The following is a 17,749-nucleotide window of genomic DNA, read 5'->3' on the forward strand; positions in this document are numbered from 1 at the left end:
CTGAACAGCGTGTTTGAAGGGTGAGAACTCAGTAGCAGGGGCAAGGGGCAGATACTTTGGTCTATGGCTTTTATTGTACTACTGGTGATCTTTAACAGAAATTGGGTAGCACGGATTGGAAGTGTTAATGTTCCACCAAAAGTACTAATAAGCAGTTGTTAGATTTTGAGTGGACTGTCTAATTAATGCGCTTGCAATGTGTTAATTAAAGCATTATTTAGACTAACAGAAAATTGCCCTTCAGGGATGTTCTTTTGGCTGCCTGTAGTGAAATGGCACGCATAATGATTTCCAATCTCCTGTTTCTACTTGTTCTGCCCTGTTTGGTAGACAAATCCCTGCCTACCCACTGCCTGTCAGAAGTCCCCCTGTACAACTGGGCACCCATGAGCCCCCCCATACTTACCCAAAGGCAATATAGTAAGGGAGACTCCGCTCAGGGCCACCCCGGTGAGGGTCCGCGTGATGGCCAACATGCTGTAGGAGACGGAGGCGGCACTCAGCATCCCAAATATGACAGAGCACACAAGTGACAGCAGGAGCATGGATTTCCGTCCGAACCTGCCATGAGCACAGGCTGGGTTACAGCGGCTGGAAACCAGTCCCAGGAGTAGGGTTTGAAATGGGGGAAAACAGAGACTTGAGACAGGAAAGGAAAATGTCTCCCGTTTGCAGAGAGCGAGATGCAACGCCCCAGAGAGGAGGAAACAGCTCTAGATTAGCTGGTGCCACAGCGATGCAATTCTGTTCAGAGGGCCAGCCTGCCCCATCAGCATCAGGCACGAGGTACTCCAATGGAAAGAGCAGCGCTGACCAAAACAGTATATCGGACTTCCCTGTTCAACACCATCATCAAAAGCAGTGAGGTCAGCTTGAAATGCCACACTGCCAGCACACCCTGCTCCCTTCAATAGCTGTCCCTGCGCCTGGCTCAGTGTGTCCTCCTCCCTGGCTCACTCAGGACCAGCCACTGCCACTGCTCTTGAGGAGGAGAGAGAAGCATGACACTTTAATCCTGATCCTTGGAAGAAAAACAAAGACCCCAAAGGAAAATAAAAGGAGTTAAAATGTCAGCCCACATGTGCAAATAGCCCTGATGTCCTAAGGGCTCTATGAGGAATCTGCTAGGAGGTCATTGCCCAAGGGTTTGAGATGCTGTAGGACCATCCTACCCCTGGTGCAGTCCTGTGTGTAGAGCGTGGAGAAATACAAGAAAATCAAACACACACAAATGCACATGTATACACACACACACACACACACACACAGAGAGAAATATGTGCGTATCTATTTCTACACAACCTATGGAAATCTAAGAGTCAAAACAAGACACAAGTCTTCTCATGAACATCAGCACTGCATGTGACAAAAGCTTAGGTTTAAACTGGAGTCATAAATTAACCCTGTCAACAGGTAATGTTCCATCTATAGGGACTGAAACCCTGGTCTGATTCTGACATTAGGGCTCTCTTTGTGGCCACCTGAGAAGGATGATGGCAAGAACAATTACTCCAGGGGAAGAAGTGATGTGCTGGCACATAATGCTACAATAACATTCCTAAAAAATACTGTAAATGACTTCACACAGCAGCTAGTTAATGAATCCACTGGAGAAAAAGCAACCTGTGGCTTGGGCCCAGGCAGTTTGCTGGATCTGCTGTGAAATTTAAGCAGAGCCAGTTTGCAAAAGTCATTGTAATGCTCCTGGGTTGGAGAAGCAAACATTCAGAAACATACCAGAGCTGGATTTGATTTCCAATAGTGTAACTGCCTAAGAAAGAAGTTACAGTTTTTAGATGTTTTTCTTGAAAATACAGTAAGAAGGATATAAAACCATAAAGATTCCCTGCAGGGTGCAAGGCAGCTGTTTAGGGACCTGTTAGTAGACTCTCTCGGGAAATGTGTGCCACCTGCTAGGGAAACCAGAGGCGAGCTGTCAGGATTGAACTGCAGGCTACAGCGAGGCTGCTAGAAATAACGCTGTTAAAATTCTTTTCAAAGGGGGAGGTAGGAAAGCACAACCTCTGAAAGATTAAATGTAGAAAATATAATAAAAGGGGCAAACTGCTTAAGCATAAAAATTAATAAAACCCACATTTTCTTAAATATCCCAGTTTTGGAAGTCTGCCAAAGCATCATATAGCCAATTCAGTAGGACAAGGTACAAAAGGAGTGTTTGGAAAAGCACAGACAGTAACAGAAAAAATATATATCTGTGTGTGTGTTCATAGTGAAGGTTGTTGGAGCGTTTACCAGGGTAAAATTTGTCAATAGAGATGTTTTCAAATCCAAATGTCTGTAGAGGCTTAGAACAAAACCAACCTGAACTGTAGCAAAACACCAGGACCAGATGGTTTTCACCCTGGAGCAATAGAGATGAAATCTCTGCATCACTGTTAGCACAAAGAATGGGACCTCTCCTCTGTTAGAGAAAAGAAAGGTTGCTAATGGGATGTCAGCTTGTAAGGGGTCTTAGGGGAGATGGGGGACATCACACCTGTGGTTTAATAGATCTGCCACATTTACTGCAAATTTACTGGATGCACCGCACGGCCCAATGACCTGGGCTGCAAGCCTTTCCGATGTGACCTATGGGCCCCGTGACCAGGTGATATACTCTTAATTCTATATTCCTTTCTTAATGATTCTTCATTTTATTTGCTTCCCCAGCTGCTACTCATTGCTGAGTGGATGTTTGCCTAGAGCTGTCTGTCATAACCCCAAAGTCTTGCTCCTAAGGAGCTATGGTCAGCTCAGAGGACTCAATTTTAAATGAGAAGCTAGAATTGTTTCTCTCTTTATTTTAGATTTTGTCTTCTGATGCTCCCACCCAGTCACAGAGCTCTTTAAGCTCTTTCTGCAGTCCTCCACACCCAGATCTCATCTCTGCCAGCCTGGTCACTCAGCATCACTTCCCCACTCGTTCCTTTTCCACATAATTTATAAATGTGCTGAAAAGCACACAAATCCAAGCGCAGGACCCCACAGGACTCCCTCAGCTGTTACAATGGAACACTTACATCTCCCCTCTCCTTCCTGGCTTTTAATCAATTATTTTGTCATGCAGAGACTTCCTTTCTTATCCTAGGGCAGCTCAGTTTCTTTAGGAGAATTTGGTATGGAAACTTCTTGAAATCTGTGTAAATGGTATCATCTCCTCTGTTCACATGCCAGTTACTGCATTCAGAGAAATCCAGTATGTCTGTAAGTTCTTGTCCTGGTTTCGGCTGGGATACAGCTAATTTTCTTCTTTGTGTGAGAAGAATGTTGATGATATACTGATGTTTCTGGTTGTTGCCAAGAAATCAAGGTTTCAGGCTTTCACCAAATTCCAGCTTCCCATGCTTTGCAAGTCTGCAGGTGCAGAAGAAGATGGGGGAGAGTATAGCCAGAGCAATGGATCCAGACTGGCATTTGGATATGCTAATAGAATATTCCATATCATATAACGTCATGTTCAGTATATTAATGAGGGTTGGCCAGAAAGCGCTCACTCACTCTCTCTTCCAGGACTGGGGTTTCAGGATATTCTCTGCTCCAGGATGACTAGCTGGGAACAGGCTGGACACTGGTCAGTGGGTGTTGAGCAATTGCACTGTGCATTGTTCATTTGTATATTCCATTATTACTGTTGTTATTATTATTACTTTATTTCACCTATTAAATTTTTCCTATCCCAACCTATGAATCTCCTTACCTTTACTCTTCCAATTCTCTCCTCTGTTCCCCGGGGCGGGGGCGAGTGAGCGAGCAGCTGTGTGGTGTTTGGCTGCCACATGGGTTAAACCACGACAGGCAGGAATTTTTTGCAAAAACCCTACCAATTCTTCACTAGTATGACATATCCACCCACGTGACCATGACTCAGTCTTTCAGAACAGTTCCTACTAATGTGCCTGGTACAGATAGATGTCAGGTTTCCCGGAATGTGATTCCCAAGATCCTTTTTGGATCTTGATGCACTATATCTTCCCAGCTCTTTGCTGTGGAGGCCACACAATGCCAACAGCACTCCAGCTTTTTCATCCCAAAAGTCCTCTAGGGCTCCAGGATGACCATTCCCTGCTCCTGGCAGTTTACTGGCATTCACTGGGTGTATTTCTCTACACCACCTTCTCTCAGCTTACTTCAAAGCTCCAGCTCCAACACCAACCACTACACCTTCTTATGTCTCACGCCTTTTTATTTCAAGATGCTCCTTTTATGCCTTGATCTTCTACTGGCTCTGCCCTCTAACAATCCATTTGAAAAACAAATTATTTGTCATTTTGCTCTAGCAGAAACCTTCTCTTCTGCCTTATTTTGTCCTGCTCCTTTTGTGATTCTGAATTTCTTTCCCTCCAACTGTGCTATAAAACCGTTTTAGATACAAAGCCAAGACATGCAGTTTGAAGGTCAGGCGTCTTGGGTCCTTGTAAAAGTATACTGATATATGCAAAAATATGGATGTAAAAATTTCCATCTTCAGCACTAAGTCTCTGGGTGCTTCATGCTGTGAAGCTGGTTCCCCTCTGCTCAGCAGTGATTTTGCAGCATGCTCTATGCTAATGCTTGTTTGCTCCCAGAGGAATGAAATCAGGGAGCAGTTTCCTGCACAGGAAACTCAGACATTAAATAATGAACAGCATACAGTGAACAGCACATCCTGATGGCATGCCTGCACTAGGTGTTCTCTGGCAGGCTTCCTGCTTCTGCTGGGTCCAAAAATATTTAATTTCTTAAGTGATGTCCTTTCTAGGTTACTACTCTGATTTTTTTTTTCAGGTTTACATTATCACATTCTAACTTTTAACCAGAGAGAGCAAATTTGTTCTTGTTTTCCTCATTGCCTCAGCTCTTCTTCAAGGAATGCCTCCCTGCTTCTGAAAACCTGCTTTACCCTGCTTCTCTAGTGATGACAGAGTCAGTTTTTGCTTTCTGGGGATTTTATTTTTCCAGCTGTGGCATGCATTTGCTCCCAGCCCCTCACGTGGGTGTCCTTAACCAATTTCCATATACCTTGCAAGGAGTTAACTCTTTTAGCCTCGTGGTTTGGTTTTGTTTTAGCCAGTTTTCTCCTTTTTTAGACAGTTGTCTTTTCTGAAATCGGTCTCACAGACAGTGGATTTTTTTTCAGTTTTTACTATTCCTGCAGCAATGCTGACCATTGCTGCAGTGCATCTTGCTCCTAACCTGCTTCTCTGGTGGGCTGCTAACTGGCTGATCCACAGAGCATTTAGCCCCTGCATTGCTTCCCAGTATACGGACTTTAATCCAATTTTCATGTGAGAGGCTGGATTCTCCCTTCACAATTGTGTTTTCTCCTTTCTCTGCCCCTCTGATTGCCTTTTGCAGGTCACAGGTTCATGAAGTTCTCATTATGAAACTGAAGCCCTGAAGGAACAGCCTGAAAGGGGTCAAACCTGTCTGAAAGGTATCCGAACACCACGGCCCCCATCGTAACACCGATGAAGAAGAAGGTCGCAGTCGCCTGGTTCAATCCACGCTGCTCACACACGAGGTCCCACTGAAACACAAAGCCAAAATGATACTTAGCACCCGGTTCCCTTTTCACATCCCTTCCCTCTGGCAGTTACCATCGTGTCTTGCAATTTATATTGGCACATAGGACAGTGCCAGAGTACTGAAAAATGTAAAGCTGCATCTTACAAAACTCAGATACCTCCCAGTTATTTCTCCCCACTGTGACAGTCTCTCTGTGGACACTTGGTTGGCATCAGAAAGCTCTCTTGGGTGCTGCCCATCATGGAGAGATCCTCTTTTTCCTCTCCTGACCCCTGCGATAGCTGTTCTCAGCCTGCTTGAGTGCACGTCTCCCCCAGCTCCTTCTGTCGTGCTCCTGGGGCTGCCCTGGTGAGACGGATGTTTGCAGTGAGCTCAAGACATGCCTCAGCCTTCCTTAGGGAATGTCATGGTGATCCAGCTACTGTTGCCCTGACTAGTTTCCTTTGAAATTGTCCATGCAGGGAGGAAGGAGGGCACAGAGGGAGTCAGACTGAATACTTGCTCCTGATGCTAACTTACTGATTTCTTGCTGAGAAGTTGGTCTAGGTGTTCTTCCTAATGAAGTTAATGAGCATCATTTTGCTTTCTTGGAGGTGCAAATGTGGCTAATCATTACTGAATGCTGTGCCAAAGCTGCAGTGGTAATCTTCTGTATGTGCAAACTTGGCAAAACTTAATGTAATCATCAACCCAGCCTCTCTGATGAGGCCAGCCAGACCTTGAGCAACCTTTCTTGCTGCAAGAGCAAAAGACTCCAGAGAAAGCCTTTGTCTCTTGAACATGTCCTGTGGCTACTACACTATGGGTGCAGCATCATGAGGCTCCATGCTCAGCATCCGTGCTGCAGAGCACCTCCCCTGCCTTTTCCCCCAAGGATGCTTTACATCTTTCTCCCTGAAACAGTGCAGAAGTCAGGTGCAGACCTAGTGCACACCTGACCCTGACCTCCGTGCCTGCCAAAACCGGGGTGGTTGGGTGGTGAGGAGAAGGCACGAGCTCTAGGCTCTGCTCTCACTGAGAGTCAGCTGCTGTCATTTCAAACCCAACCATGCCCCTTTTGTCTGACCAAATTGTCCCCTTCTCTAAGTCCTCCTGTGCTTGGGGCCACCTTTCAAGGAAGGTAAAGCATTAACACCCAGAGGTATCACAGTTAGCCTTAGCAAAGTGTTTCAGAAGGCAGGTGGTTAATGTTTGATGGGCAGGGACCTTGGGCAGCCTCGAGGTTACGGCTGGCAAGCATGCTGCATCTCAGCGGGAGGCCCTTGGAGAGCACATTTGGCTTGACAGCAAGAGACACTGGTGGGAAAAGAGAGGCAGCATGATCTTGGGGAGAAGAGGAGGAAGCCAGAGATCACTGAGGAGGGGTGGCCAAGAGAATAGAAGTTACAATGTGTTTGGAAAATTGAGAAAGCAAGTCGTGGGCTCATATGAAATCCTGATAGGGTGCAATCCTGTGCAAATGCCGGGTGGCCCAAGCAGAGACAATCCTGTACATGTGTCTTCCCCCTACCTCCTCCAGTCTTTCAATCACCTGGAGAAGTTAAGATGCTTATAATGAGAAATGTTGGCTTCTAAATATTAATCTAAGCAAGATGCTCATACAAATAATAATAAATATTGGCTTCTAACTCTGAGCTTCAGAGAGCTTCCCTGTCCCAGGAAGTCTTCTCTAAACAAGTCATTTCCACTTGTTAAAATGCAAAGATTTGCCTCTGACTCTGTGCACCCAGTGAACACTTCTCCATCTGCTCCTCAAAACACTGAGATAGTTGCATTTTTGGCTAGATCACAGGCCAGGTGTTACCTGGGTGGAGATGGTGGAGGTGAACTGCGAGTGGTCATAGACCCATCCATGCTGGCAGTGCTGGATGATGGAGTTGTTTTCTGGCTGCAGAGAGGAATTGAGCAGCAGGTGAAACTGAGGCTCTGAGAACATCTCACAGGACCTGAAAGTGCCGTCGGGCTCCTGGGGGATGCTGATGAGCAGGACTTGCTCCACGGTGAGGTTCACAAATGCCTCTTGGTGTGGAATTGCACAATGATGAGAGGGGGTAGCAGCAAGAAAATTGTGCAGCAGGAAATGCATGGGAAGGTTGATTCTCGGGAGGCAGAGGATAAGCAAAATCAAAATCTGGAATCTGCCAAAGCCATCAATTTCCAGCAAGAGATCCTCAAATTTCATCTTGTCTATGGAGTTTGCTCCTTCAGAGCAAACCAAGGAGCAGCAACATCAGCTTGAAAAGCAGTCTCTGTCCCTGGAGCTCAACTCCCCATGGCTTTTCATACAGCCACGTCGCTGGACTTTGAGACCTTGCTGAAAGGTTGTCAAGAGTCACAGTGAAACTCTCCCTTTGGGGTAGAGCCAAATAAATTATCCTATGTGCACATGGCCATTTCAAGTGGACCCCGCAAAAGGCACCTTCTCTTTTTAGGGTCTTTGTCTCCTGTTGTGGTTGTTAAGCAATACGAGTCATTTAGCTTAAATATGTAAGTTTTAAATGGAATTAATTGCCTTGTGCGATTTAATATACTGTGTGTTCAGTGTAACTTACTTAGTGTGAGTAGCTAAATTTATGAAGCCTTGGTCCTCAAACTGTGAACTTTCACTAGAAAAGCTGAACTTACCTCGAACTGTTGCTTAGTTACATGAAGGAAGGCCCTAAAACCAGTGCAAACTGGGGGATAAGGAGGCTGCCACTGTTACCAGCAGCTGCAACCTGTCCAGATAAGAACACCAAGGGCAGACCTCCTGGAGACAGAGATGGAATCCGATAAGGAACAAGAATACCCCAGACCAGAAATTACCATTGGACAAAGAGGCGTGTGCAAGGCTCATGAACAGCACATGAAGAATGGGTGCATAGACTGTAAGGGTATAAATGCCCAGGGATTTCTTTGTTCTGGGTCTCTCTCTGCTGGCACCCAGCTCAGGCTGCTCCTTTTGCTGTACCACTCAATTAATTATTATTTTTTTTAATATATTATATTTTTTAGCCTGGTTGCTGCGTGTCAGCTAAGTGGTTTTCAGTATGGTATGTGTCAAGTTGTGACCTGGGAGTAGGGAGCACGCAGAGGGTGAGAGGGTGCCCAGAAGAGGAGAGAGTTGAGTCTCTGGATGGGTGCAAACAGGGAGGTGAGCACTCTGGGGAGAAACGGTGGGCTGTGGATGAGGGCCACCTGCTCACCAGTGTCCTCCAAAGGATGGGAAATGTGAAAATGTTTCCCCACAAAGTCCCTTTCTCCACCTGGGAAAGTGCTTTCCCAGGACTGCTGCCACCACAGGACGTTCCTTGCATGAGGGTTTTTCCACTGCCTGCTTCAGGGAGCAGTTTCCTGCAAAAGGTGGGTCTTTAATGTGAATTTCCACTCTTCTTATGCTCTTAACCAAGAAAATGAGCTCTTTATTAAGCTGGAGCTGCTGCAGAACAACTGTGGACAGTGCAACTGAAAAGCTGAAAGGTGGCTGGTCATGAAAAGTGGGTAACACACAGTGGTCTATCACACAGCTGCTGGGCAAAAGCTTTGACCCCAGGGTGGCAGGAAGCAGAAAAATTTCGGAATTTTTGCAAGAGTTACAGAAACAATGCCTGGAAAATGCAGCAACTGGGGAGATGTGGCATCAGAGCTGGCACCACTTGGTTCACACAACCAGTGTGGTTCAAAGAAGAGTCCCTAGTCCATAAACCAGGAACCAAAAAAAAAAAAAAAAACATCAGAAGTGGCAGCCCCAGGTACCCCAGGCCTGCCAAAATTGCCAGGAGGTGTATGACTTCTTCCATGGCTGGCAGAGACCTGGCTGGAGGATGACTGACACTTCAAGACAAGATAAACACAACTCCCTGCCCCACAACTTAGGAAAAGGGATGAGATTAGGGCAATTAAACTGGAAGCAGTGGGAGAAGGGGCTCTACCCTGATTCTGGAGAGTCTACAGTCCCCTTTCCTGCAAGTTCCTTAACACCCTCGCCACGTCTGGGTACCAGACACGGGCACACTCCCCTTACAGAGAGTGCTCTGGAGAGGCTGGACCCATGGGGCAGCCCCTGGGGATAACACATCCCAGATGGACACATCCTGGCAGGTTCAGGGAACATCATGCAGCAAGCAGGAGCAGCAGCCCGTTGCCTGTTCAAAGGCTACAACCCCTTTGCAGGGTGCATGTGAAGTAGCAGTTACTCACAGCTTGCTATAGGTTATCTCCTGCTGCATCTTCACACTCTGTACTTTTCTCCTCGCAGTCTGCATCCTCCGTCCTCCACCAACCCTGAAGTCTTGAGTGTTTGTGGATGCTGAGGTGCCATCCTGAACCTTTTTCCAAGCTGTTGTCCTGAGACATGCTCTGCTTTAAAGCAGCTCTAGTTTGGCCACTCATCTAGAAAGTGGTGATGTTTGGTGTTGGGATGCAGGCACTCCAAGAGCCTGAGTACAGATAACATGCAAGGGACCTCCTGCCCCAGTCCCTGCAGCAGAAGGCTAGTGAGAAAGGGCTGTAGAGCAGCAGGTAGAGATGAGGAGGAACAAAAAAGCTAAAAACCTTTTTGTAGGGCTTCCTGCTGTGGTTGAGTGCCCAAACTGAATGTCACCCAAATATTAAATGCTGCGGGGGCATAAAGCACACTGAGCAGGGTAACACCATGGGCTTGTGCTTACACGGCAAAGGACACCATGCTGTGACCTTAGGAGATCTTTTCAGCAGCATTCCATGTTTGACTAATGCTCTGCCCCAGTCTTTGCTACGAACCATTTCAGCTCTCATCCTGGGACGACCCATGAGGGACATAGAGGAGTGAAGCAGGGACATCTGACAACGCTGTGTGCCTCCAGGGTTACAGTTTAAGCTGAAGTTGAACTAAAGGACAAACTGTTTTTCTTCACCACTGGTCTTCTAAGAGCAAGGAACAGAAACTCTCATTGACATGCTGTTGCATATTTAAACTGCAAAACAGCTCCAGCCTCCCCATCAGAAATGAGGTTATGGGTCGTTGCTCTGCAACTCCTGGGGCTCTGCTGTTCACACTGAAATTGCTTAAAACGTACATCAGTTGATTGCTGTATTTCTCTAACCCAGACGTGTTCATTTAACCAGTCACCAAATTTAGTTAATGACCACCATGTGTGCAAACTCTGTGACTGACCATGTGCTACCACTTGGTTAATTAGACCCAGGACCTGACTCAAACAGCTTGGACTTGCCTGGCAGTGGTGAGAGCGGGCGGACTCCTCTTCTGCTGCTTTCACATATAAAGCTGTAAAGAAGAGTTTAGGTTTTACTTCATATATGTACAATTTTATTCTACAATCTTTCTTTCTTTTCCTTGTTGGGATGCCAACTACTCCTTGAGAGGGGAGATTATTAAATAACTCGGTCACCAATATGCTGGCTTTTCTGTTTCCAGCACTGATTTCCTAACACCTTGTGTGGAGCTGTGATAGGCTGGATGGTGACAGCAGTGATGGAGTCAATTTGCTCCTTTAGCAATTACAGCCACCCCATGGGTATCTCAGCTGCTGCAGAGTAGCTGGAGATCTGATCGGTTGTTGCTTAAATGGTATTTTTCTCTTCTGGGAAAGCTGCAGACCCTGAAATCCTCCCTCCTCTCTAAGTTATACATGACTGCCTTGAAAATACGTGTCCATCACAGCCACCGAGCTAGACCAACCCTGCTCTCAGAGAGCAGAGGTGTCCCCATCTAACTGCAGCTCCTTGCAGGCTGGGATGTCTGCAGGAGGGAGATCCACCACACACAGAGATTCTCCAGCCTTTGCAAAGGCTGTTTGGACAGTGAGGTCCTACAAAGTTGGCCAAAGTCAGCTGAGGATGTCTGCAGTATCAATCTAAGGTGCACCATACTCCAGCAGAGTGTCCAAACGCTCTTGGTGGGATGTGTGTGCATCAGATTTTGTAGCTCAGTTAGAGAAAGCGGAGGAGCAGCCAACAGAGGTCCTGGGGCTTCTGAAGATCTTTGTTTGGTGTTAGAAGAAAGTGACTTTATGCCATTCTGAGTTGGTGCCACATTAACAAGATTCCTATACTTTCCTTTACTTGCAGTTGTCTTGTGTGCAACCATTTTACTCGGTTGCACAAACAAATCACAACTATTTTATAAGTAAACTGGTTCTGGCCAAAGCTTCTTTTCTTGCCTATCAGAAATACGAACATAGATTCTGCTTTAACAGTGAAACAGTGTGAGCCACTTCTGCATCTTCTGCCATGTGTGATCATGGGTCCACAGCCAGTGCTTGCACCCTGGCTGCTCCTGAGCCAGACCCTGCAGACCTGTCTCATGCCCCTTTCTATGGTCATCTTATGGAACTGTTTTCTTTATGTTTTCATCTTACCAGTGCTGTCGGGGAACTGTAGCAGGGCAGAGATTCAGCCCAAATTATTAGGCTGCATTTTACGGAGGGAAGGGCAAACCTGAACTATTCCTTCAGCCAGGGAAAGAAAGACACAACAGGAATGGGAAGTCCAGGCAGGATCAAATGTTTTCTGGGGTGAGATACCATCCGATTAAATCACTGTCACCTGCAGAGGATAATACTCTGTGAAGTAAAATGTTGCCTAGGAACTCAAGACACACACACACTGCTTCAGTGAGCAGCATGAGGAGGGGATGAGCCAGGGGAACTCCAGCATTGGCCATGCCCTCCCCAACAGGGCACAGTCCCATGGGACCTCAGATGGCTGTCAGAGCTGAGGGTGGGGCAGGACACCGCCACTGTGGCTTAGGGAAAGGCTACCAGCAAATCAGACAGCTCTGAGCTTTTGCTTACCTGTTCACATGCACGAGGCAAGAGCCCCATCATCGATGCTCATACCGAAACAAGGGAATGCTCCTGGTCCTTGCCAGCACGTGTTTTAGGGTTGGTCGCAACCAACTGACTTGTCATGATGTAGGAAAAAATAGCATACCTTGTGGGGAGATTTTATGGTAACCTGGGGCACAGCTCTGCAGGAGGTTTTAGAGCAGGAACAGGGGCCACAGCTGCCACACAGCTGGAATGAAACCCAAGGACAATCGTAGCCAAGGTTCCTTGCCAGCATTTCAGGTGATATTTCTGCTTCTCATGTGGCAACACCAATAAACGGGAGAAGACACCAATGAAAAGGTAGACAGGCTTTTAATGGCATGATCAAGAATCCCCTTTTAATAAAAAAACTAATGACAACTGTGTCTGATATGAACAAGAAATGGCATAATCATTTATTTTTTTTTTTTAAAGATGTGATCTGAAGTTATGACAAATGCCAGGTGGATCTGTACACAGACAGGGCCTCTGTGATGCATGCCAGATTTTATGGCCAAGAAATTTGCCATGCAGTTGAACCGGATTGTGGTTCCTCGGTCGGAGTCGTACATTCTGTTTGCAGTGTGTAAACATTCTCCAGCTGCTTTCCTAAAGAACGCAAAGAAGAAGATATGTAGAGAGATTTAGCCTTGGGACCCAGTCGCACTTCCAGGCAGGCAGTACACCAAGGAGCAGAAGTCCTGTCTCCAGGCCAAAAGATTTTGTCAGACTGTGCCAAAGGCGAAGGAAAACAGCGTCAGTGGGCCAGATACAGTGTCTGAGTGTAGAGTCACATGCTATCGTGTTAAAAGGAGATATACAAAATTATCTGTGTTTCCAGCTCCAATTCCTGTCCGGAGAAGAAGCAGCCCAGGTCCCATAGCACGGCAGTGTCGCAGACACTGGTTTTCACACACACAGTTACGCCTGGACTCCTTGCCTAAACCTCCACGTCCTGCAAAGCCCATCACACCATCTGCAGGTGATGGTCTGAGAGCCTCTGCCTTGCACCCTGGCAAGTGCTGAGTAAACGTCAGCCCCTGCCTCCTCCAGTGACCCTGTGTGGGACCTCCTGGCACTCAGGGCAGAGGCAAGATGAGGCAAGCCAGAGGCAAAGCAGCTACTGGCAAGCCCTGTGCTGATACCAGCCCAGCAGTACCCTCGCCAAAGCAGAGATCTCACCCCTGCAGCCCTCTCTGCTTTAGGAGCTAAGAGCAGGAGGAGTTCTCACCTTGGTCCCTCCCAGGAACCCACCTCTGGATTTGCTGTGGTAGCTCCCTTCCTCCTTTTAGCACACTTTGCATACTTCAAACCAGCTTTCCAGACATTAGCAGCTCCAGAAATACAAGGGATAATGCTCCTCCTTATAACCCGGAGCACCAGCCTGCATGGTGCAGGGCCTGCTGCATAGGTTGGTGGCCACATCTGCCTCAAGCTTTGCAGAAATCCAGGAGGGCTTCAAGCCCTCATCCAGAGCAGGGCTGACCTGCAGGGAGTACACAGTGACTCTGGAGACAAGATTTGCTAGAGGAGGTATGTTAGGAATGAGGGGAGAGGAGAGTTGCAGCGTACAAATCACTGTCATTTCATGGGATCCTGTCTCACCACAGCCTGCAACCAAGGCTGTTCTCTGGCCTCACAAAGATACAAACCCCAATGCCTGTGGAGATGCTGCCAACCCATCTTAACATCAGCTGGTTCTGCTGTTACTATCAGCATGGTCCCAGCCCCTCGGAGTGCAGCAACAGGCTGAGGAAGAGAAAAACAGCCATTCAGGGTTCTGCAGAGGACCTCGGGAGCCCATGGGCACTCACCACAAGAGGAAAGGGCCTGAAGAGGAGCCCAAGCTCTCTCCCTCATGTGCGGATGTCAGAGTAGCTGGCAAACACATGGAATCAAAGGTGATTGCCATCTCCCGAGTGGTCCCTGTGTGCTTTGTGAAACCAGCCCAGCACCACTGGAGCACAGGCACATTTCCGTTAAAACAGAAGAAATTCATTTGAAACCAAACTCATGTCCACAACGGGACTTTGACTGTGTTTACAACGTTAATTTAACTGCAGTTGATTGATGTGTGGGGCAGGGCCATAGGTGGGCATTGGTGTCTGTGCACATGGGATAGTGGTGGGATCATGCCATAGGTCAGTAAACTATACACAGAAGAAAGAAATGTGCTAAAGGACCACTGAGCTGCTACTGGAGCTGGTCAGGCTATCAATAGATACTTAGCCATCTTCTTACAGAGGATCTACACCAAGAAAATACCTCTGTGTTCGAAAGGAGAAACATCAAAGGTTTTCTTGCCCCAACACAACTGACTTTGGATTGAAGCGTTTCACTAGCAAACAAACATTTTTGTATTAGTCAAGGGCAGCCATGTGAGCAGGGACTCCCCAGACCCCGCTCCGTGCCACACGAAGATGAGTGGCAGTCCACCAGTTATTCCAGCTCTGATGGTGAGCATGGTGGCTGCCAACCATCCAAGCTGGGGTGTTTAGCCCTTGGCTCATGCTCGGGCGAGTGGAGCCCCACAGCTCACATGTGCTTTGGTAGAGTGGTACCCTGTTCCTCCATCCACATCCACCACACACAGCAGTCAGTCCTGCATACCTCGGAAGTCACATAGCATCAGGGCACTTCTTTGAAGGTAGCAGGATCCTTTTCAACCTTTAGCCACTATATATAATGGGCACTACTTATATTATATTGTTATAATAATATATATTATAATATTCTTTACTTAGAAAGGGCAAGCAAATTCTGCTGCCTCTCACAGATTCCAAGCACAACTGACTCAAGAGAGCTCTGCTACCAAAACACCTTTTGCACCAAGAGAAGCAGAAGTGTTTGTGCTGCCAACCAGACAAATCAGTTAAGCAGCTCCATCCATGTGTTCAAACCCCTCCACGGCATTAGTCTGACTGGTGCCATCGGTCCTTCTGCTCCTTCTGCTCAGGTAACCTGTCCTCACACTGGCTTAGCGCTCAGAACTGTCTTTCAGAATCGCCACTTGGCACATCCTCCCCCATATCCCTGTTTCTTTGCAAACACCTCCTGGGCAGACAGCAGCCATTGACTCATTTTTAGCAGCCAGCAGACAAGGAAGCAGGCAGGACCTTTGCAGACCCCAGCAAAGCGAAGGCTCTCGGCAGAGTGTTTGCTTTATCTCAAGATACCAGACACTTATGCTTCTATCCCACACAGGACCCCACACTGCTCCCCTGAACAAGTCCTATCTGTTCCTACCACCCGTGCACGCACACACGCAGGCATGGTGGCAGCCTGTCCCACGAGTCCCCTCAAAACACACACAGGCACAACCATCTGCAGCTGGTCAGGACAGCAGAGACACAGATGGGGAATCACATAGTGTCAGGCTGTTCCCAGAAATTCCTGCAAACGTGGGAAAGTGCTGGGAAGCCTGCTTCTCCTTCCCTGACCCCAGTTTTCTTTATTCTTCCTAGCCATCTCCTTTGCTCTGGTCAGCTCGATCTTCTCTTCAACCTTCTCTCTGCAGTGAAGCAAGGATGCAGCCACACACCAGCAGCAGTGTTTGAGCAGCCCTGTGTATCCTCGAGGTTTGACAAAGCTCGCACACCCTGTTTCATGGCAGAGAACAGCAGGGTCTTGCCTCTCCTGCCTTTCTGGGATGTGACATCCCACCATGTCCTGCAATGCCAGACTGGATTGTCTGACACCCCTCAACCACCTACCATCTCCCTAACACCATAGGCCTCATCCCCTCCTGCCCCCAAACATGATCTCCCATGGTTGGTCCAACTATGGCAGATGCCTTTCCAGCCTCTCTGCAGGGCACAGGAAGAAGAGAGGATGAGAAAACCCAGAGGAGTTGTTGACCCTTTTGCAGGGCTGTTTTCACAGTAACACTAGCAGAGAGCATCACTTCTGGTCCACCTGCCTGCCAGAAAATCCCTCTAGAGACACACAAGAGGAAGGGGAACTTCTGCAACCAGGGTGTGCTGAGCACCCCAGTGACAGGAGTAGCCTGGGGTCACACTCACCACTGAGCAACTGGAGAGCAGAACCTTGAAAATCTGAGCCAGCGAGGAGATCCAGAGCTGCACTAGCATGGCAGGGGCTCTCCTGAGTCCCTCTGCTGACAACTGAATGAAGGATCAAGACATGTCCTGCAGCACGTGGGCTGCTAACGGGGGGCTTATGAGCATGCCTGGGCCAGGCAGTGCCCTGTGACTGGCTCTGACAGCAAAACGGGGCTCTGAGGACCACCCCTTGTTAGCTGAATGCCACCAAAGCTCCTTAAAAATAACTTCAGCGAAGGCATGAAAGAGACAATGTGACATCAGCCAAGATCACAGCATCACTTGCCACTGAGAAGGGAAGCAGGTCCAGAGACCCAAACCTGTGGGATATGTGGGGACAGTGAGGGTTTGCAGGAATGACCCTTAGAAAACTTCCAGTGACAGCACCTGGCAGCTCCTGCGCTGGCTGTCTGGGGAGGAAGCATGGCTGCACTCAGCCAACCTTCACAGCCATCACATCTGGTGGGGCAGCCCACTCTCATCCGAAATGTCTGGCGGAGTACCATGCTGTTGACACACTCTCCTGCTCCTCTCCATGCCAGGAGAGCTGGGAAGCAGGGCTATGCTGGGACAGTGAGGCTGGCAGCACAACCACAAGGAGAGACAACTCACACCAGTCCCAGGTCTCTGTGGACCCAGCTGCACCCTCAGCCCGAACCTGTCAAACACCACTGGGAACAACTGTCATTTTCTGTGCTGCCTGATTTCTTCATCTGCCATTCTCGGCTATTCAGTCTTCCCTGCTTTCATGTTCCAGATGGAAGATCTCTACCCTGGAGCTTCCTTCCTGACATGGGTAAAGCTGGGCCACAGAAAACTCTCCTTTAAACTTTCCCTTGAACAAATACATTGATTGTGCTTCACTGGCCTCCCATGATAAGGCAGGTGGTTCCACTTAAACATGAGGAAAAACTTCTTTACTGTGAGGGTGTCAGACAGAGCACTGGGACAGGCTGCCCAGAGAGGGTGTGGAGTCTCCTTCTCTGGAGATGTTCAAAACCCACCTGGATGCCTTCCTTTGCAACCTGCTGTAGGGAACCTGCTTTGTCGGGGGGGTTGGACTAGATGATCTCCTGAGGTCCCTTCCAACCCCCACCATTCTCTGACTCTGTTTGCTAACCCTGTTAATAGGCCTGTAGCCCTCCTTCCCAGCTCTTTCAATGTAATTTATGGCAAACGTATCTAAGACCTGGATGGAGCATCTGGTAAAGGCTTCACGACAACATCTTACCATCTGAGCACTCTAAAAGCAACAGTCCCCCAACAAATTAATAGAAGTGCATTAGAATTTATATTTCTGTAAAAAATTTGTGTTTGGGTTTACTCAGTTTTCTGTTTTCTGAACATGCAGGGCATATTTAGGTTGTAATTTGACCCACACTTCAAAGTCACATG

The 17,749-nt window shown here is 47.8% G+C and overlaps 1 protein-coding gene across 2 annotated transcripts in view; it reads right to left on the reverse strand.

Moving 5' to 3' along the window:
* Positions 1-7,761, reverse strand: part of SLC22A7 (solute carrier family 22 member 7) — an 18,644-nt gene extending 10,883 nt beyond the window's left edge. For both annotated transcript variants that reach the window (XM_010168880.1, XM_029085172.1), the window contains exons 1-3: positions 7,310-7,761; positions 5,403-5,506; positions 407-561 (exon numbers count right to left, since the gene is read on the reverse strand). In XM_010168880.1, the coding sequence (XP_010167182.1) occupies positions 407-561; positions 5,403-5,506; positions 7,310-7,687 (637 nt within the window). In that variant the 5' untranslated portion in view covers positions 7,688-7,761. The remainder of the gene's footprint in view (positions 1-406; positions 562-5,402; positions 5,507-7,309) is intronic.
* Positions 7,762-17,749: the final 9,988 nt, after the last annotated feature.

This window comes from Antrostomus carolinensis, unplaced genomic scaffold, assembly GCF_000700745.2.
Source record: "Antrostomus carolinensis isolate BGI_N321 unplaced genomic scaffold, ASM70074v2 scaffold9145, whole genome shotgun sequence".
Lineage (NCBI taxonomy): Eukaryota > Metazoa > Chordata > Aves > Caprimulgiformes > Caprimulgidae > Antrostomus > Antrostomus carolinensis.